Source organism: Mya arenaria, chromosome 8, assembly GCF_026914265.1.
Source record: "Mya arenaria isolate MELC-2E11 chromosome 8, ASM2691426v1".
NCBI lineage: Eukaryota > Metazoa > Mollusca > Bivalvia > Myida > Myidae > Mya > Mya arenaria.
In genome coordinates, this window is record NC_069129.1 from 41,267,265 (window position 1) to 41,292,044 (window position 24,780).

General features: G+C 32.6%; 1 protein-coding gene across 2 annotated transcripts in view; it reads left to right on the forward strand.

Annotated features, from left to right (window-relative positions):
* LOC128242661 (zinc finger homeobox protein 4-like) overlaps positions 1-24,780 on the forward strand; it is an 82,537-nt gene that overhangs the window by 41,931 nt on the left and 15,826 nt on the right. For both annotated transcript variants that reach the window (XM_052959901.1, XM_052959900.1), the window contains exon 4: positions 21,637-21,789. In XM_052959901.1, coding sequence (XP_052815861.1) covers positions 21,637-21,789 — 153 coding nt within the window. The remainder of the gene's footprint in view (positions 1-21,636; positions 21,790-24,780) is intronic.

Here is a 24,780-nt window from a genome sequence, read left to right on the forward strand (position 1 = left end):
AATGGCATTCCCAATGGCCATGTAGTGTTCCTTCTGTGATACATGATAACAGCAAATTTGTGGTGACCTTAAGTGCAATTAATTAAAGTTCATTTAAGAGAAAAGTCTTCATACAATTAATTTAATTGTTAAGAAATTGACGGTCAGCATAGATAAAATTGCGTGGGAACCTGAGAAAAATATGATCCTTATTATAAAATTTACAGGTTAGTTTTATTTTATGATTTTATTTATTATATTTTTTTTGTTTATTAATACATCTTAATGATAAAGCAACTGTACTTTTCATTTTTGCAAGTCATTTAACAACTTCTTGATTGTTAATGATTTCAAATGAAAAAATGATTACCATAAAAAGAGTTTGTTAAATGAATCTTTTTTGGCGTTTGAATCTACAAAAGAAAAATGACAGATTAGTCTTAATTAGTGCCTTGACACACGGATAAAATGTAATTAAAAGCACATACATTTATTAACATTAATCATTAGTTGTAAGGTCACAAGGCTTTATTATCAATGGTTAATGGTATGAACTGTTATGATAAATATTTGAGTTTCTTGAAGTGCATTATGGAGGTCATAGATCTTTTAAACTACGCATTTAATTTTGTTTCATGTATAGCATGGCAGATAACTCTTGCACATGTTCGGTGTGGGTGGCCATAAATGTCAATGTTGGCATTATTTTTAGCTCCTGTTTTCTGAGAAAGATAAAAAGCAATGAGGTAATGGGATATCCTTGGTGACATAATTAGCCCGCAATGAAACTTGGTACAATGCTAGAAATAATGCTAACACTTATTGTAAGGCCCATAACTCTGGAGGTTAAGGTAAATTTCAGGCAGTCTTAATAATTATGTTGATAGGACATACTTTCTGTACCAAATTGGAAGTATAAAAAATGCATGGAGAAGTTTTGAAAGTATTCTCTCATTACATTTATAAAAGATGTAAAAAACCGAGCCCCAAGGTCAAGGTCTTGTGATCAAAACGTCCAATTATGTCACAAGTTAAGTGTCAAAACTTGACTAAAAATGCTTGCTTAGCTACTACTGCGTGCATGGATACCTCAAAAAAGGTCATATCCAATCCTGCAGGTCCAATTTACGATTTAATTATCATGTCTATGTGTCTTTCTCTCGATGAACTGGAGGAGGAAGCCATATTTGTATGCAATGATTGTGCAAATCAATTTACAGACACTGGTTATTCCTTGGTTTATCAAAAAAGAGCTAAGAGTTGTGTACCTGTTTGTCTTCAAAAAATTAATAGATCAATATCTAAATCTCATATCCATGACAATTTGAACCTATATTTTTATTCTCTGGAACATCCTAGTCCTCTTGTTTTATTGGATTTGTTGGCATGCAAAAAAAATTGACTCTTGACTCAAAAACATTTAAGATTTTCATTTGAAACTTGGTATTAATGTTGCAAAGAACAGTATGTCACATATTTAGCAAGTCCCATAACTCTAGCTTGAATAATAACCAAGTTATTGGTGATGGCCATTTTGGAGTTTATAGTTGTGTTATTTATGGAGCCATCTTGGTGTTTGTAGTTGTGTTATTTGTTGCGAACATCTTGGCTTTTGTTGTTTTGTTTTTCGTGGCGGCCACCTTGGCATTAAAGTTGTGTTATTGATGGAGGCCAGCTTTGTTTTTGAAGTTGTGTTATTTGTGGTGGCCATCTTGGCGTTCGTAGATTTGTTATCCATTGTAGCCATCTTGGTGTTATAGTTGTGTTATTGGTGGCGGCCATCTTGGCGTCATAGTGATGTTTTTGATGGTGGCCATATTTGATTCTGTAGTTAAATTATTTGTGGTGGCCATATTGTCGTTAAAGTTTTGTTATTCGTGGTGGCCATCTTGTCGTTAAAGTTTTGTTTTTTGTGGTGGCCATCTTGTCGTTAAAGTTTTGTTATTTGTGGTGGCCATCTTGTCGTTAAAGTTTTGTTATTTGTGGTGGCCATGTTGTCGTTAAAGTTTTGTTATTTGTGGTGGCCATCTTGTCGTTAAAGTTTTGTTATTTGTGGTGGCCATCTTGTCGTTAAAGTTTTGTTATTTGTGGTGGCCATCTTGGCGTGATAGTTTTGTTATATGCGGTGGCCATCTTGGTGTGATAGTTTTGTTATATGCGGTGGCCATCTTGGCGTGATAGTTTTGTTATATGCGGTGGCCATCTTGGCGTGATAGTTTCGTTATATGCGGTGGCCATCTTGGCGTGATAGTTTTGTTATATGCGGTGGCCATCTTGGCGTGATAGTTTTGTTATATGCGGTGGCCATCTTTGCGTGATAGTTTTGTTATATGCGGTGGCCATCTTGGCGTGATAGTTTTGTTATATGCGGTGGCCATCTAGGCGTGATAGTTTTGTTATATGCGGTGGCCATCTTGGCATTTGTATTTGTGGGAATGAGGTAACAGAGTTTCAAACCATTCAAATTCAACGCACTGGGTGGGGTGAATTAATTAATCCTATGGCAATGAAGATTGTATTTATACAGAGACATAAAACACTACGTGGACAGGGTTTCACAATTTTCTTTCACTTGGCTTCATCTCATAAAAAGCTAATTTTCTTAATTTTTGAAGGGCCTGCAATTGAATAAAGAAAGAATGCGTATTGAGATCAGTAAAATGAATAACGTGTTTTGTTCACGTCTATTTATTATTAAATTTCTAATCAGCTATGTATACAAGGCCAAGAAATCTATTGTTCGCGACGATATTTGAATTAGTGTCTATATCGTGTTAAATTTAATGATAAATTAAGCGCTGTTGTTTGAATAGCCATTTTGGGCGAAATAAGTTTCATCAGATAAGTTTTGAGATCTTTGGTTAATGATAAACCATTGAATTCTATCATAAAGAATATTAAGCCTTTCTTTTTGCATTAGTATGGAGTAATTTTGATGGTTTTATTCAGACTTAGACTATAGAAATTGATGAAATTATGATTGTTTAGTAAAATCGTTGTATTTGCTTTAAAACGAATTAAAAATCTCTGAAAGAGTGGATCTATAGAAATTAAAGCCATTATTTTGACTAGTTATTATCGTCATAATATTATCATCTAAATTGGACTATTTTTTATTCTAAAATATTTAAGTGCTTTTCAATTTAGGGAACATTTGAATTAGTTTGAAGCAATTAAACTAAAAACAAACATGGGTTTATGAAATACTTGAACGATCTTTCTTTATGGCAAAATCCTTATACTCGGTTTCCATTGATTTAAGTCATTCATTTGGAATATTAATATAGTCTATCAACTTTTAAGAGAATTTCTATAAAATATGGTTTAATTGAAAAGGATATATTGTAAGAAAGATCTAATCACCAGTATTTTCTTTTAAACATCTCGTTGACATATGGCTCCAACAATACAATTTAAGCCCCCCATTTTCTTTGTGGTGAAAAAAGTTCTAGTCTTCATTATTCAAACAAGTATTAAAAGATGCACAATTTGAATTTGAATACGTTTTATCACAGTTTTTCAAATGAAAGATCATATCTTTTTTCTAAATGTTCATTAGAGTCATGAAGTATCTCTCCAAAGTTTTCTTTATGTGTTGCTGTTTGTCTATTTCAAAACCTCATGCGCCCTCCAAAGAAAGAGTGATTACCCAAATTAAATTTTTTACAGCTTGATTTGAATAATCTACTTTTTCATATTTACCCCGTATAACATCCTAATTTGCCTAAGCGATTCTAATATCTATAGGTTTGTAAACGATGATATTGATCATAGAAAAATATCAAAAGTATTAATGATCATTGAAAGAAATTGCATCTGTTAAACTTTGAAATTTAAGTGAATACCAGGCATTTTCTTAAGATAATAAATTGTACCCTTTATGTTGCCTCATCTTTATTCATGCCAATCAATAAATTTAAATCTAAAGGGTATGTATGTTTAAGAGATTTTCTAATTTTTATCAAAAACTTATAAGTGATTTTCAAGATCACTTGCTCAGTTATAATCAATATCAGCTTGATTAGTCTGAAGATCTGGCGTGCTTCGTCTTGTTTTGTTGTTTTAATGACGAAAATTAATAACTGGCTTAGTGTTTGAAAATCATTGCACAAAGGCATTTGATTAATGACATTTGTTTCTTTATAATGTAAGAGATTAAAATTTCTTATTAAGGCTATGAAATCAAATCTAATCTATTCAGTACAAACAATGGTTCATGTTTATTAATATATGGCTCTTGTTATATAAAGTAATCACGAAATACTTCAGAAAGCATTCATAATGAAACAGCAATAAATTAAGAAAATCTTAATCATAAACCTGTGTTATGAAGCATGCGTTTTCTCCTTCAGTAATTACACAAAATACTTGCCTTGATTTATTTGTTCCATAAGTAACTTGCTGTAATTTGATGGCAATTTGTTAATACTTATAAGTAATTTCAGTTTTTTCCCCAGATTCAGTAAATGAGTTCTTGTTCTCTTACCAATCTAATTTGATGCTTTATTTTGAATTTTCCCTCCATTAATAGTTTTGTACTCTGCTGTGTTTTGTAGTTTCCTTTTGAAGAGCATTCAAGGGAGTGAACACTTGAAATAACCAAGAAAAAGGAGAGTCTGAATGCCTATCAGGAAGACATGTGATATAAACTGACAAATGAAATTCAATATCATTGCATGCTCTTTCTGATTAATATTTTACATTTAATTTCTTCCTGTTTTAAAGAATGTTAAGACTTTCATTATATATTGTATTCCTGTTAATACAGCATATCTTTTGTCACCATCTTGGGTAGTTTTACTTCGCCATAATTAGTGTAGTGCGACCTGTTGACTATCTTAGACAGCCTCAGGTAAAACAAACAGCAGATTACAGTTGCGTCCCACATATAAATTATTGGACAAGCTCGGCTAATCAGGGACAATAGCAAATTTTGTAATTTAAACCTTGCTATTCATTTATACTTTTACCCAGGTTGATTTTTATATTTAATGGTTCTTTATCTTTCATCTAAACTAGCGATGTATAGACAGAGGAAATTTGGCATATACTTAAGAGTTGAAGTGGATACCCACTGTTTATTTAGCGTGAATTTCAATTAAATTCCGCCTTGATTAATTCTGCCTATCCCGAATATTTAGCAAATATAATAATTGCAGGCTTAATACTGTGTTTGAGAAGAAATAATTTGTTTTACTGTGTGATAAGCTATTCTTGTAGAGCTGGTGATACTATCAGTTATTATAAAGATTTAATGACCAAAAACCTTTACCTGAATATTGTGCAATTTTGTGTACTTGCTTTCAGTTTCTCTGAAGAAAAAAAGATTGGCTTGAAAGAAAACAATACCTAGTCACTTTAAAATAAGAATGCAGCTTTCTTATCTTGATATCAGTGGTGCCAACATGAAGACCTTGTGATGTTTTTGCTTTAACTCATGCTCCTCCACCCTTCCAGAAACTGTTGGCCAAGTAATTTACCTGTACACTGAACTTCTTCAAACAAATAGTCCTACTTCAATATGGAGTGAAAACAGTTACCACTTGGTCTTGCTCCTGCCTCAGCTCCCTTCCACAAATTGATGGCCAAGAGATGCACATCTGTATTGCATAACTTCAAACAAACAGTTGTACTTGGTTACCATTTGGTCTAATTCCTGCCTCAGCTCCCACCCACAAAATGATGGACAAGACATACACATCTACATTGTATAACTTGAAACAAACAGTCATACTTGGTTACCATTAGTTCTAAATCCTACCTCAGCTCCTTTCAAGGCATGGATAGCTAAGACATTAACATCTACATTATATTTCTGCAAACATACAGTCCTATTTGGAGTGTACAATGTTACCATTTGGTCTTACTCCTGCCTCAGCTTCCTTCCACAAAATGGTGGACAAGACACTAACCTCTTTTATTTCATCAAACATTCAAACCAGTTATTGGACTGTAATTAGTTAACATTTGGAAGAATGCATGCCCCTGCTTCCCATCCATAAAGTGATGGCCAAAACTGACCTCTATACTGATTTTCAATGTATATCATGTCTCTGTTGAGTTCATTTCTAGAAATTAATGAACAAAATCAGCATCTAACTTTAATACTTTATGTATAATCGATACAGTAGATAATGCTTGGAGTGTTACCATTGGCTAACACATGTACCCGGTAACAGTTTCCTTCCAGAAAAAATGATCAAGATTTACTTGCTTTTTTTTGGTAGTCAAGATTGACTTGAACATTTCATATGGTATATTTTTGTATTTATTGAATCTGTTAAAAATTAATTATTTAATGTAGAAGAAACAAAAAATGTCTGAACTTGAAAATTGTCATTCTCTCTCTGAAATTATATTAAGTTAGCAATCTGTAAATGGTTAATGAAGCCTTTACAAATCAATTTCAATAAGCAAGGCCACCCGTTTATTTTTATGGAGCCATTTTGTCAGAAATTATCAACCTTTCTACTTTAATTGCAAATTAAGGACAAAGCAACGAAATATAACTGATTCGTACAGATTGTAAAATACCAATCAGTAAATAGCTGTTTTTAAGGGAAGGTAGTGTGTTTTTGTTAATTGTCAATATCATATTTTTCTTCTACGTCTAGTAACGTAATTAAGCAGTATCAAATGATACCTAAGTGCAATGAAACTTTCATTATACATAACGTGGCGACTGACAGTTGTTTTTGTCTTTTTTTAAATGTCTGTAATTAGACCTCGACAATTTTAATACAGAGAGACTGATTTGCATACATCTTTTTCTTCTCCGGATTTTTGGTTGAAAAGAAAAATAAAATGTATAAAGAAACTTGAACCAGAGTATTCCACATTCTTTTGTTAATCTATCTCATTATCTTGTGTTTAATGAGAGGAAAGTGCTGTATCACGAAAATTATTGACATCATTAACATATTCTGCTGTCTGTTTGTTTAATATTTTCAATGCACCCTCGTTAATTAGTGTGGCATGTGTTTTCTGCATATGTAATAGTGTTGTTTAATTCCCAGTGACCTGTACTAAGCCTGCTATGTCTGCATTTCAACTATTTTCAATCAACTAGGGAAAAGAATGGTTATAAAAAAGGTGGCTAAAAGCATTATTTAAACATACAGTAATTGGCAATGGCTATGATAAAAGAACAGGATTTGAAAATTTATCTTGAGTAATGTCCCCTGATCAACTGAGCATATGGACTGAGTAATGTCCCTTGATCAACTCAGCATATGGACTGTGTAATGTCCCCTGATCAACTGAGCATAATTTATGGACAGGGTAATGTCCCCTGATCAACTGAGCATTTGGACTGGGTACTGTCCCCTGATGAACTTAGCATATGGACTGAATAATGTCTCCTTATCAACTGAGCATATTGACTGAGTAATGTCCCCTGATCAACTGAGCATATGGACTGAGTAATGTCCCCTGATCAAGTTAGCGTATGGCCTGAGTAATGTCCCCTGTTCAACTGAGCATATGGACTGAGTAATGTCCCCTGATCAACTGAATGTATGGCCTGAGTAATGTCCCCTACTAACTGAGCATATTGACTGAGTACTGTCCCCTGATCAACTGAGCATATGGACTGAGTAATGTCCCCTGATCAACTGAGCAAATGGCCTGAGTACTGTCCCCTTATTAACTGAGCAGTATATTGCAATCATGGTTACTAAATGGGAACAGGATTTTTGAGTTATGTCCCCTGAATTGGCATCTGCATTTTCACATGAGTAGTTTAGTGGTTGAGGAGTCCGCCTCTCCCCTAAGAAGTCATGGGTTCAAGCATTCTCTTGACCATTTTTAACAGGACAGAGTACTTAAAAGGCTTCAGAATACTGGTTTCTACCTTAAGAAATATTCATAAAAAGAGTGTCATGTATAATAAATAAGTGTATAAAAAAAAACTTAATGGGAGGCTGAAATCTATACAGGCACAATAGAACACTTTATGCCATGCTTTAAAACAGTGCTGCAAATCTTATTACACAAACGAAATAAATTGAAAATAATGACATGCATAATTTTAATTAATTGAAACCCTATATGACTGTGAATTTAATCACATTGCACCTGACATAATAATGTGTGTTAATTAAGCTTGGTTAATAGTTTCTTAATATAAGCTTCAGGTGATCGAGTTAATCTTTCTGAATTTAATTAACATTGTTTTATGAAGTAGAAATAGTCAATTTAATATGAAATGACAGTTCAAAACCTGAAACCACATCTACTACTTTTAAGTGTAGTTATAAAATACTTTCATCTGTAGTTGTAAGAATGGGATGAACAACAATTAAATGACAACAAATTTCCCTGGAGTAACCCCCCAACTAATGAAAATCAAGTTTTGATATTATAACTTTGGGTAGATTTTATTAGTTTTGTAATGAGTAACATTTAATTTACTGAGGCGTACAGTCATTATCTTATACGACGGCAAGACTCAGGTGACAGGGTATTATTTTCGAAAAGGATGCATATTTTTGTTAGGCCTCATCACATTCATCGTCATTCTTCGTTTTATACTAAAACGTGTTTTATTGCTCGTTACTGAAATTTGAATTAAGGTGAAATTGCAATTATTTCTCTTATCTGATGAATCGCAGTAAATTAACAGTGGCGATATCTAATTATTTTCAAAATAACAATAATACTAAACATTTTTGCGACTCCTATTACATGAAGATAATTTCTTATTTATTACTGTTTCTCCCATCTATAGTTATTAAGAAATATTTTAAAGTCATTAATTATGTCTTATGTATGGAAATAGACAAGGGATACTTTTCACTCCTCTCAGTTTACCTTACAAGGAGGAAACAAAGAGTGGAGTGTATTTCTGACTGAAATTCTGTCAGGCAAATATGGGCATATTCGGCTGTAAAATCTCTGTCTATCCGATCATGTACTTAATTACGTGTCAGGAGAAACAAAATGAGAACCTGAGTCTTTCTAGTATCATATCATTGCTTTGTTTAAGTCATTGACGATTGAGAAGGGAAGAGACTAAATCCGCCACCCTCTACCTGTTTTGGCAATGGCGAACAAAATCCATCCGTAGGACATAGGTTGTGGGGGAGGGGAGTCCAGGGTGATTATATGCGAAAAAGGGATATTGTTTTAGTAATAGACTTCTGGAATGGCTGGTGATGGTCATAAGCCATGCAGTCAAATGGTTTTCAAGTTCCACCGAAGTCAAGGATGGTACTAAATCCAGTATAAATGCAAAGTCCAATTAACTGCCCCTTGCAATTTGTTCCTTCATCAAGATGCCACGCCATCTATTTCTGTCTCAAATAGAGCTCTCTGTGTACATGACTTACAGAAGAATGACTAGGGATTTTCTTTGCGCATTGGAGACTCTTGTCAGTTTCTTCTTTGAATGGTTTCATCTGATTTTATGCCAACAAAGATGAATCTGTTTTGAAGAAATAGCTTGAAAATTACTTCAATGATGAAAAGCTTACAACAAAATATCACTATGAACTCCAAACGGAGCTAGAAGGAGAAGATCTATGGCAGTTTTTTGAATGTCAAGAACTTTGCAGGTAGTCTGCTTTACCTTGTCTAATTTTCTTGTCATTAGTGATGGCGGTGACCATTGTCAGACCAATGATACATATAGTTTTGGTATCATGAGGAATTTTGATGATACCAAAGTAAAGGTTTGAGAATATTTTATGTCTGGCAGTGTGTTTATAAATTATGTTAATAAAAGGTACTGCAATTGCCAAAAATGTTACCCTTAAATGATGAAAACAGTTTGTATAATTTTGGTGGTCACTTTGATTGAAGGAATTTGTCATCAGATCTACAAATATCAGCGGTCAAAATTAATATAACTTGTATAGAGATCATTGGGTATCAGTAATTGGAATGTTTGTAACAAATAATTGCGATTTAGACATTTCAAATCTGCTTGACATTGTGTTTGTTTTCCACGGTCAGTTTTGGCCATTTGTTTGAAGTAGCCAAAAATGGTAATTATCATAGGATTCCTGATTCATTTATGTAAAGCTTTTGAGGTGCCCTGGACTTTGTTTCGTGAACAATAGCCCATCTCAGCAAGTTCCCATTTAATGGTGGATACTTTAAGATTAGAAAACCAGTCAAAGAATTCGGAAACAAAAGGCAGGAAACTTGCAAAGGTGCGAGGGAATTAGTCCCTATTTACTTTGCACATTTAATTAGAAAATTGGCAAATAAATTTGCATTGATTCAAAGTCGGAGTATTTACACGCCCTTAGGGGTAATTACACAATTGTCCGATTGTAATTACCTGAAAACAATAAGCGTCTTAAAGAAACTGAAAAGACTGCCCAAAGGTAGCCGATATGTTAACAATTGATTAAGCTACAAATTCTGATTAGGTGTTTGTTTGGCTGTCCACTACGTAAACTTTGTCAGTGTCATTATGTTGGTTTTAGCGAAAACATGTATAAAAGGTATTTCTTTTCAATTTAGCCTATTATTTCTTGATCTTAGACTACACAAATATAAGATATTGTAAATGAATGGATTTGATGTTGCATTGTGAATGTTATAAAGTCTAAATTTGTCATGGGAATGAAAAAAATATAGAGATATCATGTGATTTCATGCAAGAAATTGCAAGTTTATTATGATGCGTATCAGTGATTTAAAAGTATATACTTTTGCCAAAAAAGATGAATTAATATCATTTGATGAGTGATAATCTATATAGGGTAGAGATTAAGATCTTTGTGATGAGTTAAAATGTACTAAGGCAGGTGGTGAAACGGCAATTAGAAGGATGTACCAGGATTGATCGGATGTTATGATTTTCTAATTTCTCCTTTGTTTTTAGATCTTACGGATTATTCACTGGACAAATTGCCAGAGTTCTGGATGAATTGTAAAGTGTAAAATAAGTATTTGTTTATTGGATGGTGTTCTGGAACTAGATGCTGATACATATTACTCTATTTCTAATAATTACAGTAGGTTTGTGTAGTGTATATTGGGATTTCTACAGTGGACAAGTGTGCTTAAGGTTTGTATTTTCAGAAATTTTCATTTGAAAGTAAATACATGTACTTGGTCAATTATTTGTGGATTTGAGCTACACTACAGCTCAGGTTCACTTGATGGATAGTGTGTTTCAATAAGTTGTGACGTAAAATGTGAAGATGTATGTAGACAATTGCGGTGTGATGTATATAGATGGTTGGGATGCAAGGGGAGGGGGAGGGGGGATGTTGACCGAACGGTACTTCAAGTAGAACTTACATGTACTTTATGTTTGTCTGTTATTTGAGAAAAAAACATTGTACAAGTCCCAGTTGTCATTGTTGATGCCACTGTTCATGTAGTGAGAGTTCAGGGACGGGTCCAGGATTTGATAATAAAAGAGGGGAGCACTCTTGGTGGGGGGGGGGGGGGCACAATTAACTCACCCAGGAGACAAATGTCTTTTGTCTAGAATAGGGCACTCTTGTGTAATTTCATATTGTTTCTGTCATATTGACATGAAAAGTACACTTAGACCCTGTACACATACCCTGGTGAGTCTTTTAAAGGAAGTTGGATGTAGAAGGATCACAAATGCAATGCAACGACTACAGTTATTGAACTTGACTTGTCTCTATTCTGGTGTGGTTTTCAAGAAAATATATTTGAGATATTGAGATGTCATAGCCTTGGCGTTGTTGTTGTTGGCGGTGCTGGTGCTGGTGGCAATGTACCCAAGTCTAAAGCCTTTACAGATATTTAAAAAAAATTGGTACTTTGTTTGTAAACATTACATCTCTCTTTTCACTGGTATAGAGTTACTCTTAGAATGCATGTAAAGTTTCTTATAGTTTTCAATGGTGTGTTATAATTAATCTGTGTAATTATATAGACACCTTTAAAACATAATTATGGGGGGAAATGACATTGAATAATGATTTTATAATAACATTTTCTAATTTTGTACCAAGACCGCAATTAAACAAAGATGAGATTAAGAAACTGCCTCTTCTCGGATTAACGTCCATTAAAATTGTGTAACTTTTTGTTTGTCAAATTGGCAAATTGATTGGACCATTTTGTTGTTTATAAGGATTATACAGAACAAAGGGAAAAGAATATGCCTAGAGATTATAGTATAATTAGCGTTGGTATATTAGTGGAATGGAAGCTTTTAGCAAATTAGTTTTAAACTTTGGAGTTTGGACAATTTGAAAAAGAAATCATATAGAATTTCATTGTGACATTGAATTTGGGATACAGTTTCAGTGCAAGATATTGTTAATTTATAATTTGTTTCAAAGCGACATTTAAGGTAAAGATAATTGGATGCTGGCTAAATTTATGTGTGTATATTATACAGGAATATTTGTGATAATTGTCAGTGTATTTTATCGATTCATATGAAAGCATTATATCAACTTGTCAAAATACAATTATCACCTAATAGTGAAGGTACTGATTGCGTAGTCACGTCACAATTGTTCAGGGTTTGTTCCTAGGAGATGTTGGAAGGATATTGTACATTATAAGAATGCATTTAGCAAGGAAGCATATAAATGTAGGTACGTAAGCTATTGTAATTTCTTTTTCTTTTCGGATTGTTTTATGATTCCAAAATCATGAAATCTGGTATTGTAAATGCTTTAGTGTGTAGATATTTGGATAAAGCATAATATTCATACTTTCTTTCATTCAAATATGTTATTGTAAAAGTCGGGAATGACAAATCAATTGAAAAGCCATTAGTATATGCAAAGGGAGCTAACCTATTTGGATTTTGCGGGGGGGTGGGGAGGGACAATACTGGTAGGAATTTGATTTTTTGACAATTCAATAAAGGGTTTATTTTAGAATTCATTGTATTGTTTCACTTAAAAATCTTTTAACAGAATTTTGATAAAAAATAAATGTTGTAATGATGATTTTTTTTAATTACTCCCCTTGATGGACTAAGATAAACAGTCGAGCGATCACATCCCCTTGTTCTGTTCTAGATTAATGTGACACTCTTACTCAAAATAAATACTTACACATGAATAACAAACATAAATTTTGAGTGATAAACCTTTTACTACTTACTTAATAATGCATTTATGGAAAATGTTAAATACTGGTAACAAGATTGTAACCGTGTAATTAATAGCTGAAAACCCAAAAAGATTAAATGATTGTCGAATGCTAAAAGATTTACTGTGATCTACTATAGTCTCATAAGCTAGACATACCATGTTTTTCTGCACCTTTCTTTCAATTTAAACCCGGTACTCTTCATATAAAGAACCATTTTTTTCGACATTTATTCATCCTTTTTGGTAAATCAAAACATTTGTTTTAAATGGGATAAAATTTTATTTGGGAGTAAGAGTGAATCTTAAAGACATATAAAGCCATTGTATTCTCATGTTTTATTCTTGTACACAGGTTTACAGATTAAATTATATTAAAGTGAAAGGTTATATCTCTTTAAGAGATCTATGTTATTTGAGAAGGAAAAGAACAAAACATTAAAATTAAAAAAAAAATCTAAATTAAAATGTCTGTTGCCATGGAAATAAGGATGTAAAAAAACTTAATCTCAATTAACTTCCTTGCATGTAGCAGGTTTAAAGGCTTGACTGGATTTCATTATGGTTTGTTATAATTGTTCCACATGTTTTAATCAATCTCTTTGTCTGTGGTAACTATTCCAGATAATTATAAAGAATTAAATCCATTGTTTTGTCACATAAATAAGTTGTATTTATTGTAATAGGAAACTTCAAAAATGACTTCCTGGACATTCTGCCTCTACAAGGCTATGATTGCGAAAACAATGTTGATTTATGAAATATTTTTGCACACCTTGTAAATTCAAGATTTGGTTTTGATTTGTCTTTGCTGTGATTGCTTCCCTTGGCTGTTTTATTTCTGTGTGAAAGATGTTTATGGTGGAGTTTTATTTCTTTCAACAATACTAAATATATAACAGGTTAACATTTCTTCATCAGTATTTATTTCCAGTTGTCAAGAACTGAATTACTTCCCTTGACCTTTGTGGTTGTTACCTCCCTTGAATAAAACTGGCTTTGAACTTTGATATAGCTATAACATCCGGCAAAAAATATAAATAGTGTCAAATGGTGAATAACTGAATTACACCCTGCCCCCTTTCCCTCTTTTGACTATTTTAAAAACTGTCTTGTATAAAGAATTGAACTGCTTCCCTTCATTTAGAGCTGTTATCCCCCTTGAGTGGTTAAATAGTGTCAAATGGTGAAGTACTGAAGTTCTCCCCCTTGACTTATGGAGCTGTTACCTCCCTTGAATAGTTTTAATTCAGACTTGTTTAAAAAAAACAACTGAATTACTTCCCTTGATTCAGAGCTATTTAATGTCTTGTAATGTAGAACTGATTTACTTCCCTTGACTTGAAGAAATAAATTACTTCCCTTGATGTTTGATGTATTCAGTGCCCTTTACCCCAACCTCCCCACCAACCCTAAATATGGGTGCAAAACATTGATAGGTGCATACTTACTAAACCAGAGTCATGTGTTATTTTTTGAATCGGTCTAATACCTTGCCTCATTGAATTAGAGCATTAATTTTTACGATGTTAAAGGAATGATGGATGAGGCATTCATCGACAGTAGCTGCAACATTCAATTGAAATTTTCATCAAGGGTTATTTAATTCAAAGGATTAATATTTATGTCCTATTGCTAATGAAATAACAAGAGTTTATTAGTGTGTTTTCTTAATGCTTGCGGCACAAATACTTAAACAAATTCTGTGCATTATTTATATAAAGAATAACATTTTTCGAACTTTCCATATCTTTGTTTTCATTTGGAGTAAAACATTGATCCTTCTACCTCAGCCATAGGTGGTTTCATATTATTTCTTAGATTATGATTTTTTGTTATATTGATGTCTGATTACAATAAATGGTTTGCTAGTCATTAAAAAATGATTAATTCAACTCAGAAGAGATCAAAGTCACGGAGGTATTGAATATGTTGAGAATTTAATGTAATTTCACTGTAGCTTCAGACAAGAGCAAATATTCTTTTTGATGTGTATGTTTTATCATATTTCTTAAGGCGGAGTGGATCTTGAAGAATAATTAATTACGAAAGTTCTGTATTTATTAAGTTTCCCACTTGTGTCTTTGCTTTGAATTGACATATTCATGTGAAGATAATATCAGAAACAAGAAAATGGAAGCAATTTTATTTTCAATAGGTCATGTTAACTCAAGATAGAGATTTTGGGATGATATGGGTCACTGATGGCTGAACAATTCAGAGTTTATTGATTTAACTAACTTCTAATTGTAGCCAAAGTGTCCCCCCCTCCACAAGAATGTTTTCTTCCCCCTCCCCCCATGAACACTCCATCAATCCACCCAAGTGACTCTCGGAACCTTATGGGCAGAAATCAAAATGAGTTTTCAGATATGATGACATTGACCGTATTTTCAAAGAGCAATTTATTTAAGTTTTGAAAGTATCACAGAACTATGCCGTACCAAGTGGTGTAAAAGTGTACATGATAAGCCTGGCAGAAATGGCATGGCACAATGACAAATGTCAATATGCTAAAAAAAACCTATGCCCCCACCTTCATCTTTCGCATTGATTCCTATCCCGAATGTTAATTTTCTTTTATTTCAGTCTCTTAAGTGCCAAGCTGACTGCATCCACGTGATTGGTTTTGTAGCATGTTTTCGAAGGGTATTGTCTCGCGTTATTAATTATTATTGATTGTCTATATAAAGCAGTCTTTCCTTTCTGCATTGCGCTATGATCAGGATTCTTGCCATATTCATAATATTATTAGTTATTGTTTTACGCTGCGCAGAACAAATCTATACCCACTTACCGAGTAAGATCAGGGGACTTGGCGATAAAATAATCAGACGTTATATAGTTTAAACCCCTGTATAAAACTGGCGCTACTTGTTAGGTTCGGCAAATTGTGATGCATAAATTGACTTCATTTTGATTGTTTATTATTAACAATCTTTTACACTAGTTGACATACTGTATATATAAGATCCATCAAGAAATTTCTTTCTTTTTTTTTGCGGTCTGTCAAAATCAAATTAAATTAATAAAGATAAATTATATTCATTGAAAGTGCTTTAAGACAGTTTTTTTTTTTACCTTTTTTAAGCAGCTTTTTAAGGCTTGATGGCTTTTCAGTGCAAAATTCAGCTATTATGTAATTAAAGGTAAAATTGGCCTAAAATTATTTTTTAAAAAACAATAGAAGCTCATATTCATGGTACGCAATAAATATCGTGATTTTCAAACTGACAATTTTATAATTAGGCAAATAATTATTTTGAAAATCTTTGTTTTCGAAAAATGTGTTGCTCTTTTAATTACAGAAAATTGTTTTCAGTATATACTGTAGGAAGAAGAATTTTGAAAATAAATGCTTGTATTGTCTTTCAAAGTCTCTTTGTTTTCAATAATAATGTCCTCCAGGGGAGTTATTTTTAAATACATGTCAAGCTTTTGAAATTTCACATTGGGCTTTGGCATTAATTAGATATATTTACAATCTGTATTAAATATCAGCGAAAAGAATAGCACCCTTTTCAATACGTCTGGTATGTCTTATTCTTCTGTAATCACTTATTAGAAATAGTTGCTAATTTTGAAAGTAAAGTCTTTCTGTCCGGCCATTGTTGTATGTAATTACTTTTCACACCATGCTTTGTTCTTGTCGAATATTTGCTAATACAGAGGTTGGAATATTATAACCTTGTATGAAAAACAGCTGAGGTGTTTTGACAAATGTGATAATATCAACTGTTACAGCATGGGAAACAACAACCATGCCCAAAACATTTGCAGACAATCGGCAGATGATGGCCTTTGAAGTTCTTCATTGTTTGTTTTAGCAAGTTATTCCTTAAAAGGTTATTCCATGGATGTGTGTACATGTATGAACATATTAAACAAACCCTTTTTCTTGGAAAGTTGAGTTCCTTTGTGCACTGTATTTCATAAGATTTGTCTGCAGTGACTTTGTATTTTTATAGATCCACTACTAGTTACCATATGGCATGTTACATAATATTGTATGCGAATACTTGGTTCCATATGTGTTTCCCAAATTGTAACATCACAACTATGATGTCATAACAATTATCATTTCAATAAAGTTGTTCAATTCTACTGTTTACTGACTAAAAGATGCACCAGGCAATTGTAACCACGCCCCCCCCCCCCCCATGTCAGTGGAAAAGTGGGGACTTTGAATTTTGGTCCAGCCAATCCAGGGTAAAATCCCCTCTCTGTGGGGACACACTGCTGGTAAAGTCCCCGCCAAATGCCCCCACAACCCTTGGACATCCTATGTAAGGCCCATTTCCCGCTGTTTTCGTCGTGAAGACAAAACCATCACACTCTATTGGCACAGCGGGGCCAACTGAAAAGTAAAAACATGGCCTATTTTCCCTGGTATTCCTGCAGATCTGGAAGGGCCGTGGTTACAAATGCATAAAGTGTAAACACAGAGTAAAAATTGGAGTTGAATTAATATGATATGTGTTAAAAAGCCTTCAGGCAGCATCAAAGTCTACATAGTAAATGTTAGAATTCTTACATATAGAAATTTTGACATATATTCGGAGAATGGAAACAATGACAAAAGATGATCCTAAGATATTAACTTGTGAGAACTGTGAAAAATATGTACTGAAACATGTTTCAATATGATCTTGGAGGAAGATCGACCCCTATATATCAGTCTGCGAGACGCTCTCAAGGGACGGAGTTAAATCTTCCTCCAGCTTTAAAACCCGGGTTTCCAAATGAGGCAAAAAACAATAACAGATGCATATGCTGCAAAAAAACAACGTTTCTTACTTACATATTGTTTTGAATATGAGACAGTCTGCAATTTTGGATCGTAGTTTAGAGTTATGTCTTGAAATTTGACAATGTTATATGATAGGAAGTGTTATTGGGCCGATTGTTCTGAACTTTGTAAAAGTGCACGACATGATTTACAACAGCGTTGTTAACTTTTAAACATTAACAATTTGATGATGTGGTAATATATTTAAATTTAAACATGTACATGTAAACAGTTCTATTCAATTGAGATAGAAATACAACCTATTAAAAATGTATGAATTAAACTTCCAGAGCAGCAGAGATTCCAAAGTGAACAACGTTGAAGTGAACAGCATTGTTAACTTGAACAAATATCTGAACAATCAGGGCATTTTCTTCTATATATTTAATTTAGGTCATATCGATGATGCATTAGAAATCAGATTGACTCAGTTTTGTCATTTGTAATTCCTTAATTAGATAATTAATCTAATAAAGTTGTATAATTAATGCTGGCTTCTAATGAAGGCGTTGTTGTTGTCTGCTTTGTTGTATAAATCCTTTAACTATTGCCATACTATGAAAAAGTGTTTGAGCTATTCAAATGAAACTTGGTACAAATGTTTGCCAGGGACCATTCATACATTCATAGCAAGGCCATTAACTCTCCCTTTCATAATTGTTGAGTTATGCCCCTTTTTTGACTGAAATACATCAGACAAGCATCAGCATTCGATCAGCAGTGCTTTTGTCTGTTAGAATCATCAAATACTGCAAACAGCTTATTTTAAATATTTGAATCATCTTTAATATTCGTTTCTGTTCAATCCTTAAAATTCCATGTAAATGATTGTTTACAAATTAAGTCATGCATCTTTTAAATAAGTACTTCCAAATTTGGTGGCTTTGTTCATATAATTACTATACTGGATTGACACATGAACCAGTATGGAAATAACTCATAAATTTCGCATTTTCAGTGAAAAATTGTACAAATTCCTAGCCATGTCAAAGATGTCAATAATTTGGTACAGTCTGCTGAATGTCTAAAAGTTAATTAAGGTTAAAACAAGGCCAGCTCGTTGGATCTTTAGGTTTCGTTATTTCTTGTCTATTAATTTCACTAACAAGTCTCATTACATACCTCATTACTAGAAGTAAAATTATCTAGAGGCACATTTCAACCCCTCAGACACAGTACTTCTGTCTGTCATTTTTCCTTAATTAAAATCAATAATAATTACAGTGTTCAGGGACTATTGTTATGGAAAAGAAACCTGTTTCATTTTTCAAGATAAAGACCCTACTGACCTGTTGGAATTATTGTATTTGCTAAACCATCTTAGCCTAAGTTATTATTGTCAAAATTTAATACAGTTTGACACGAAGGGAGGAAAAATAACTGTAATTGCTGTTTTGAACAGCCCTTATAATAAATTGGTTCAATGACGCGTTAATTAATTGGCTAGATAGTCATAATGCAGAAAGGATGTGAAAGATTGATTTGAAAAAAGACTTTCATTTGTAAAAATCTCAGTGTTGAATGCGCATTCTTTTTTTGTGGCAGGAGTTTAATATGGAGAAAGACATCGAAAAACTGAAACATTACCTGGAATTTAATGAAAATCTTGGAGTTATGTCTGAGTGTTTTTTAAAGGAATTGAAAATGACAACAAAATGTGGAAGGCTACCGTTACTGTACAAAGTTGGGAGTTTGGATGAGATTGCGTTTTTGACAAAAAATGTTACAGGTATTACAAGATAAAAAAAATTAAGGCCACATTTAATAAAAAGGTTGTTGGCTTTATTTACCTACCCCTATATTTAGATGTGGGTTGTTTTGTTTGTGTTACCCCTAAAAGGAGCACAATATAGGTTGGTGATTTTTTTTTTTTTTTTTAATGAATTTTCACATTTAACTCAATTGGCTTGATCAATTTAAAAAAAATGCATGGTAATGATGAATCAAAATTGGCTCTTTTTTAACTGGGATATTTGTGGCTTTGTAGCTATTAATGAAAAAAAAAAATCATTAAGGTTAATATTTTTTTAATCTGTACCATGGGTTAAAAATAAAAATGCATTAAATATTAAAGGATTTTTGTGCAGCAATCTAGACTGTGCGCCTTTAATTCTATGATGAAAAAAAATGACCACCCGAGGCTAAAAAAATATTCAATTTGTGGTATTTTTTTAGGGGTAGGGAAATGCATAACAACCTATTTATTAATTGCGGCCTAATATACTTTATGGCAAGGGAGATAACTCAAATAGTATTTAGAAAACCTGTAAAATGAACATCACTCTCAGATGCAAAATTCAGTATAAAGATTAAAACCATCAAGTAAATGTCATTTTAAATATAACTCTCTTTTTAATGCCAATTTAGGCTGTATTTAATAATCACTCAATGCCAAGCAGTATTATTGTTTTTAGTTGATTGTTGTATTGTTGTGAATTTCAATGTTGCTTCATCCAGCTGTCAGGTTACAAACAGTTTGCTGTTGTTTATAATTACTTACACATTGTAAACTAATGTAGACCTCTAGAAAATCACTTCATAGCAGAGCTGAAGAAATTTAGACAAATTGTCTCATAGCCCAAGTGTGAAAGTGGTGAGATTGTTTTTAGCACCAGATATATTTGTTCAAATGCCTGTGATCAAAACCCTTCTAAAAACAACAACCTTCTCATGGAATTCTTATAATACACTAAATGTTTAACCAGAGAAGTCAAGGTGAAAAATCAGACTTAATTAAGAGATTATACAATAAAAATTACAGACAGTGGAATTTTCTTGGGATTTAATTAGGATTTATTCGGCTGGATATTTTTACATGAAGTGGAATTGTGATATTTATGTACATTGTAAGTGAAATATACATTAAGTGAAATACATGAACTTATTCATGTACATTGATATCTGCCATGGTGACTTATAAAATACACAGCAAAATATGATGTACCTGGTATAGTCGATTGTATTATTCTTTTGATACAATTATTTTCAAATTTTATTAACTTTTGTTGAACTAGTTTTTAATTGTTTTGCAACGTATACAGGATGATAACATAAACATAATAATTACAGAACTTAGTAAAAAATCAACATCTAGTAAACACAAGAACAATGTACAAAGCTCTAAAGATTATCATGTGATTTTTGAAAGATAATGAATGCTATATGGGTATATGATATTGAAAAACAGCATCTGTATCATTTCGGGAGCCTGCATTAACAGGATTTGATAATGGTGTTGATTAGAAGGAAAATCTTGTGGGGTCGCAGGAAATTATATGATAAGCCATACATAAACCGTGCTATTAATGATATTAATGAGAAGATTTTGGCTGGAGTTAAGTTTAAAATTCGAGTTTTCTAGATCTTAAAATTTTATGCTAAAAAAACGCTTGTCTTTCGATATTTACTTGGGTGTTTAAGTCATGAAGGAGTATTTTTAATGATATTTTGTTAGTTTCAAGTGTAATTTTAGTGTAATGTGCAATAAAATGGGAAGTTTTATTCTTTTTAATAATGTGAAACATCTAGCAGAAATAAATAAATTCTGTGTTTCTTAGGGAGCACAAATGAGTGAACTAATTTAAGTCAGGTGATTTCTGGCCGAAAAAGTTGATTTTTTTTCCTTTTAGGTGGTGATGCTAGGGTTATGTGGGCCTCTAAACCAAGTGGTATGTGTTTGAGCACCATGTGCACCAGTGACAAATTGTTTTGGCTATGCGTAAAGAACACTGGTTTCTACCCAAGAAACAGAGTGATTCATATGTAAGCTTAAGTAAATTCGGATAAAACCAAATTGTATATCTTTTGTTTTTTGTATTTCAGATGGGGTCGCTGATGAAGACAGTAACGTGACCGAGCCAGAGACAAGTGAAAGAAAAGACAGAGTTACTGCCCCTGTCTCACCGACACACAGCTACAACAACAACAACAACAACAACACAATAAAGCACAACATTGACACTTTGTCAAACAAAGGTGAGGGTCACAGCTGTCATCTTAAGATGTATTAGAATATATATATATATTTTTTTTTGTCTTAATATCTTGTTTGTTTTTCTAAGAAACGTTGTAGTTGAGACTTTGCTATGGCCTTGGCATCCAGGTTTTCAATGTCACCATCAGCACCTTGAAACTTGATCATAACCAAAAACTTGTTCCAGGTATTCTCACCAAACTTAGTTTACTTGTTGCCAAGGACAATACGCACATGTGTAGCAGACCGAAACTTAGGCTGTTATATTTGTTTAAAATATGCAGAAAAAAACACCAGACAAGTGTCCGCAGGTGGTGTTCCTGCTAAAACAATGATTATACATGCATCTGTGACCGTATTTATTATGTTTTACATAACGTTGAGAACCTGACATTTCCACTTCCTGCGGCTAAAATTAAACAAATCAAACATGTTTAATACTTCTAGTTAAAGCCTTATTTATATGGTGTCGTATTACGTTATGTGTTTATCGAAATACATGTATAAAGCTGTGGTTGTTGCCAGCTGGCATTTATACTTGCCAATTACTCAAGAAATGTTTAAGATATTCAAGTCAAACTTGGTATAAATGTTGCCGGAATTAATATACACAGGTATAGCAAGGTACATAACTCTAGCTTTAATAAGTTATTCCCCTTCAATCAGTTATTCTCCTTTTTGAAAAGAACTGAAAAAAAAAAGTTATTCGCTCTGAAGTGCTCTCGATTTTTTTGCAGTTAATTCATGATTATACTTTATGAGGCTTTAAAAAGTTTGACATCCGGATAAAAAATGGCAGGCATAAGCTTACACTGTTGAGAATTATAAAATATTTAAAAAGTATGCCCTCTTATCAAGCATATTTATTATTAGAGAGTGTTTCCATGGCAATGGTTCTAAGATGTTAAGCATTATTTAGTACTGACTAATTTACAGTTGGCCATTAGCACTGTCACCATTCAGACAGTTTGTACCTAACTGGTACACAAAAACAAAGAAGTTGTTAAATATGGAAGCTCTTACGGAATGGCATAAGGCCACATGGTCTGTCATTAGCTATCCCTACTTGTTGTCATGTAGTGCCAATATGTGAAGGATTTTACAGATTTTCAAAGGTTTGGAACAAATATTATTCTTGACTTAACATAAATTATTTTTATAGGTCGGCACTTTATCAGTTCCCAGCAGCAGTTTTCTGGAAGTCTCTAATTAATGTTCATTTTTTTCTCTCATTTGTATAAACATACAAAATTTCTGGTAAATGAATCAGTTATCAAGTAGGATTTTTATCAGAATCAGTTTGCAACTTTTCTCTTAAGCCTTACTGATAAGCCATCCTTAGACTCAAAATGTTTCTGTAGAAAATGTATTTTTTTTTACGGTTGATAAGTAAGTAGCTCATTAGTTGGCGGTTTTAAAAGTAATATTGCTCATATTTCTTTTCCAAACTAAATACTGTATCATTGTGTAATGTGATATATTTCCATGAATTTTTAACAATGTGATTTTTTTTCAGAATAGTTAAAGCTACTCTCTCACAGATTTACCATTTTCACGACTTTTTTTTATTTTTTGTCTTGGAATGAGCCAATTTTTGCGTATAATATCTGCAAACCAGAGATATAAGACAGCTAAAAATATATCAGATCACAGATTTTCATATTTCCGTTTGAAAATAAATGTTTTACGGCTAAAAACGGTTTAAGGAAAATGCATAAAACATCAATTTTTGAACTAAAATATGAAAATCTGCGATCTGATTTTTTGTCAGCAGTCTTATGTCACTGGTTTCCATGCATTTTCGCATAAATTGGCTCGTTACAAGACAAAAAAAAGAGTAAAAACCTTCAATCTGTAAGAGTGCAGCTTTAAGGATTGGGTTTATCATAAAATGTATGGTACATTCTATTGTTTAACCTTCCTTATTTCTTTTAAAACTTATAAAATTTATAACACTATGTCATATCATGTAATTTACAAAGTTAAATTTGAATAATATCCAAATGTAAAGAGGTACCTGAGTAATTCCCTGCAGGTTTTACAAGCCCACAATATTATTGTATGAAGACAAGACTGTAATTACAAACCATGTTTAACGAGGAAAAAAGTTTGGAATTTTGATTGCCTTTCCATTGGATGGCAAAAACAAGCAGTTTGTGTGTTAATTACCATAATTAATCAAATTGGTAGCAATTCTTTATGCTAAGATTATTAAATCTTTTTTGCCCCTTGGTTCTCCCAAGTTGATTTTCTTCCTAAGAATTTCGCGGTTGAATTATTCTGAAATATTTACATGTCTCTGATTCCTGGGGGAATTATATTGCTAATTATATACAATGTAAAGTTTGCATTCTATGTGAAGCACTGCAGTACTTTTGATTTCAAAGTGCTTGTTACACTGGTAAAATGGGTACTCAGAAAAATTAAGACTTATTTTCACTAATTTTCATTAAAAGTTTTGAAATGTGGATTTTTTATCTGCTAAAAATAAAGACATGCACACATTCTGGGCAATATTTCTTTTATTGCTAAGCGTTGATTATATTTCTTGCCTATTTATCATCTACCTGATCTTAAGCAATCTTAATAGCTTATTAATTCTGATTGTTTCTCCGATTTTTTCCACTCTTAATATTAGCAAGCTGAGATGCTATTTTTCTTGGAAAAAAGAATCTTATCTTAATGAGTAATTTTCGCTATCTCTTGACAACATATTCAATGAGCACTGAATCATTCCCCAGTTTGGTTTCTATCAGTGTAGACTTTGTTATCAGATTTCGAAAAAAATGTAGTCAAAAATCATTTTAGAAATGGAATTTTAAAGTATCGGCGAGATAATTCTATATTAACAGAGTAATAAAAGCAGAATTGGCATATTATGTTGCGATAATAATGGTGCGTAATTACCTCTCTTCCATCTATTAATTGATTTTCTCGGAATATAAGATAATTAAGTCCTGGCTTTAGTCCATTCCACTGTTAAAAAAATGACT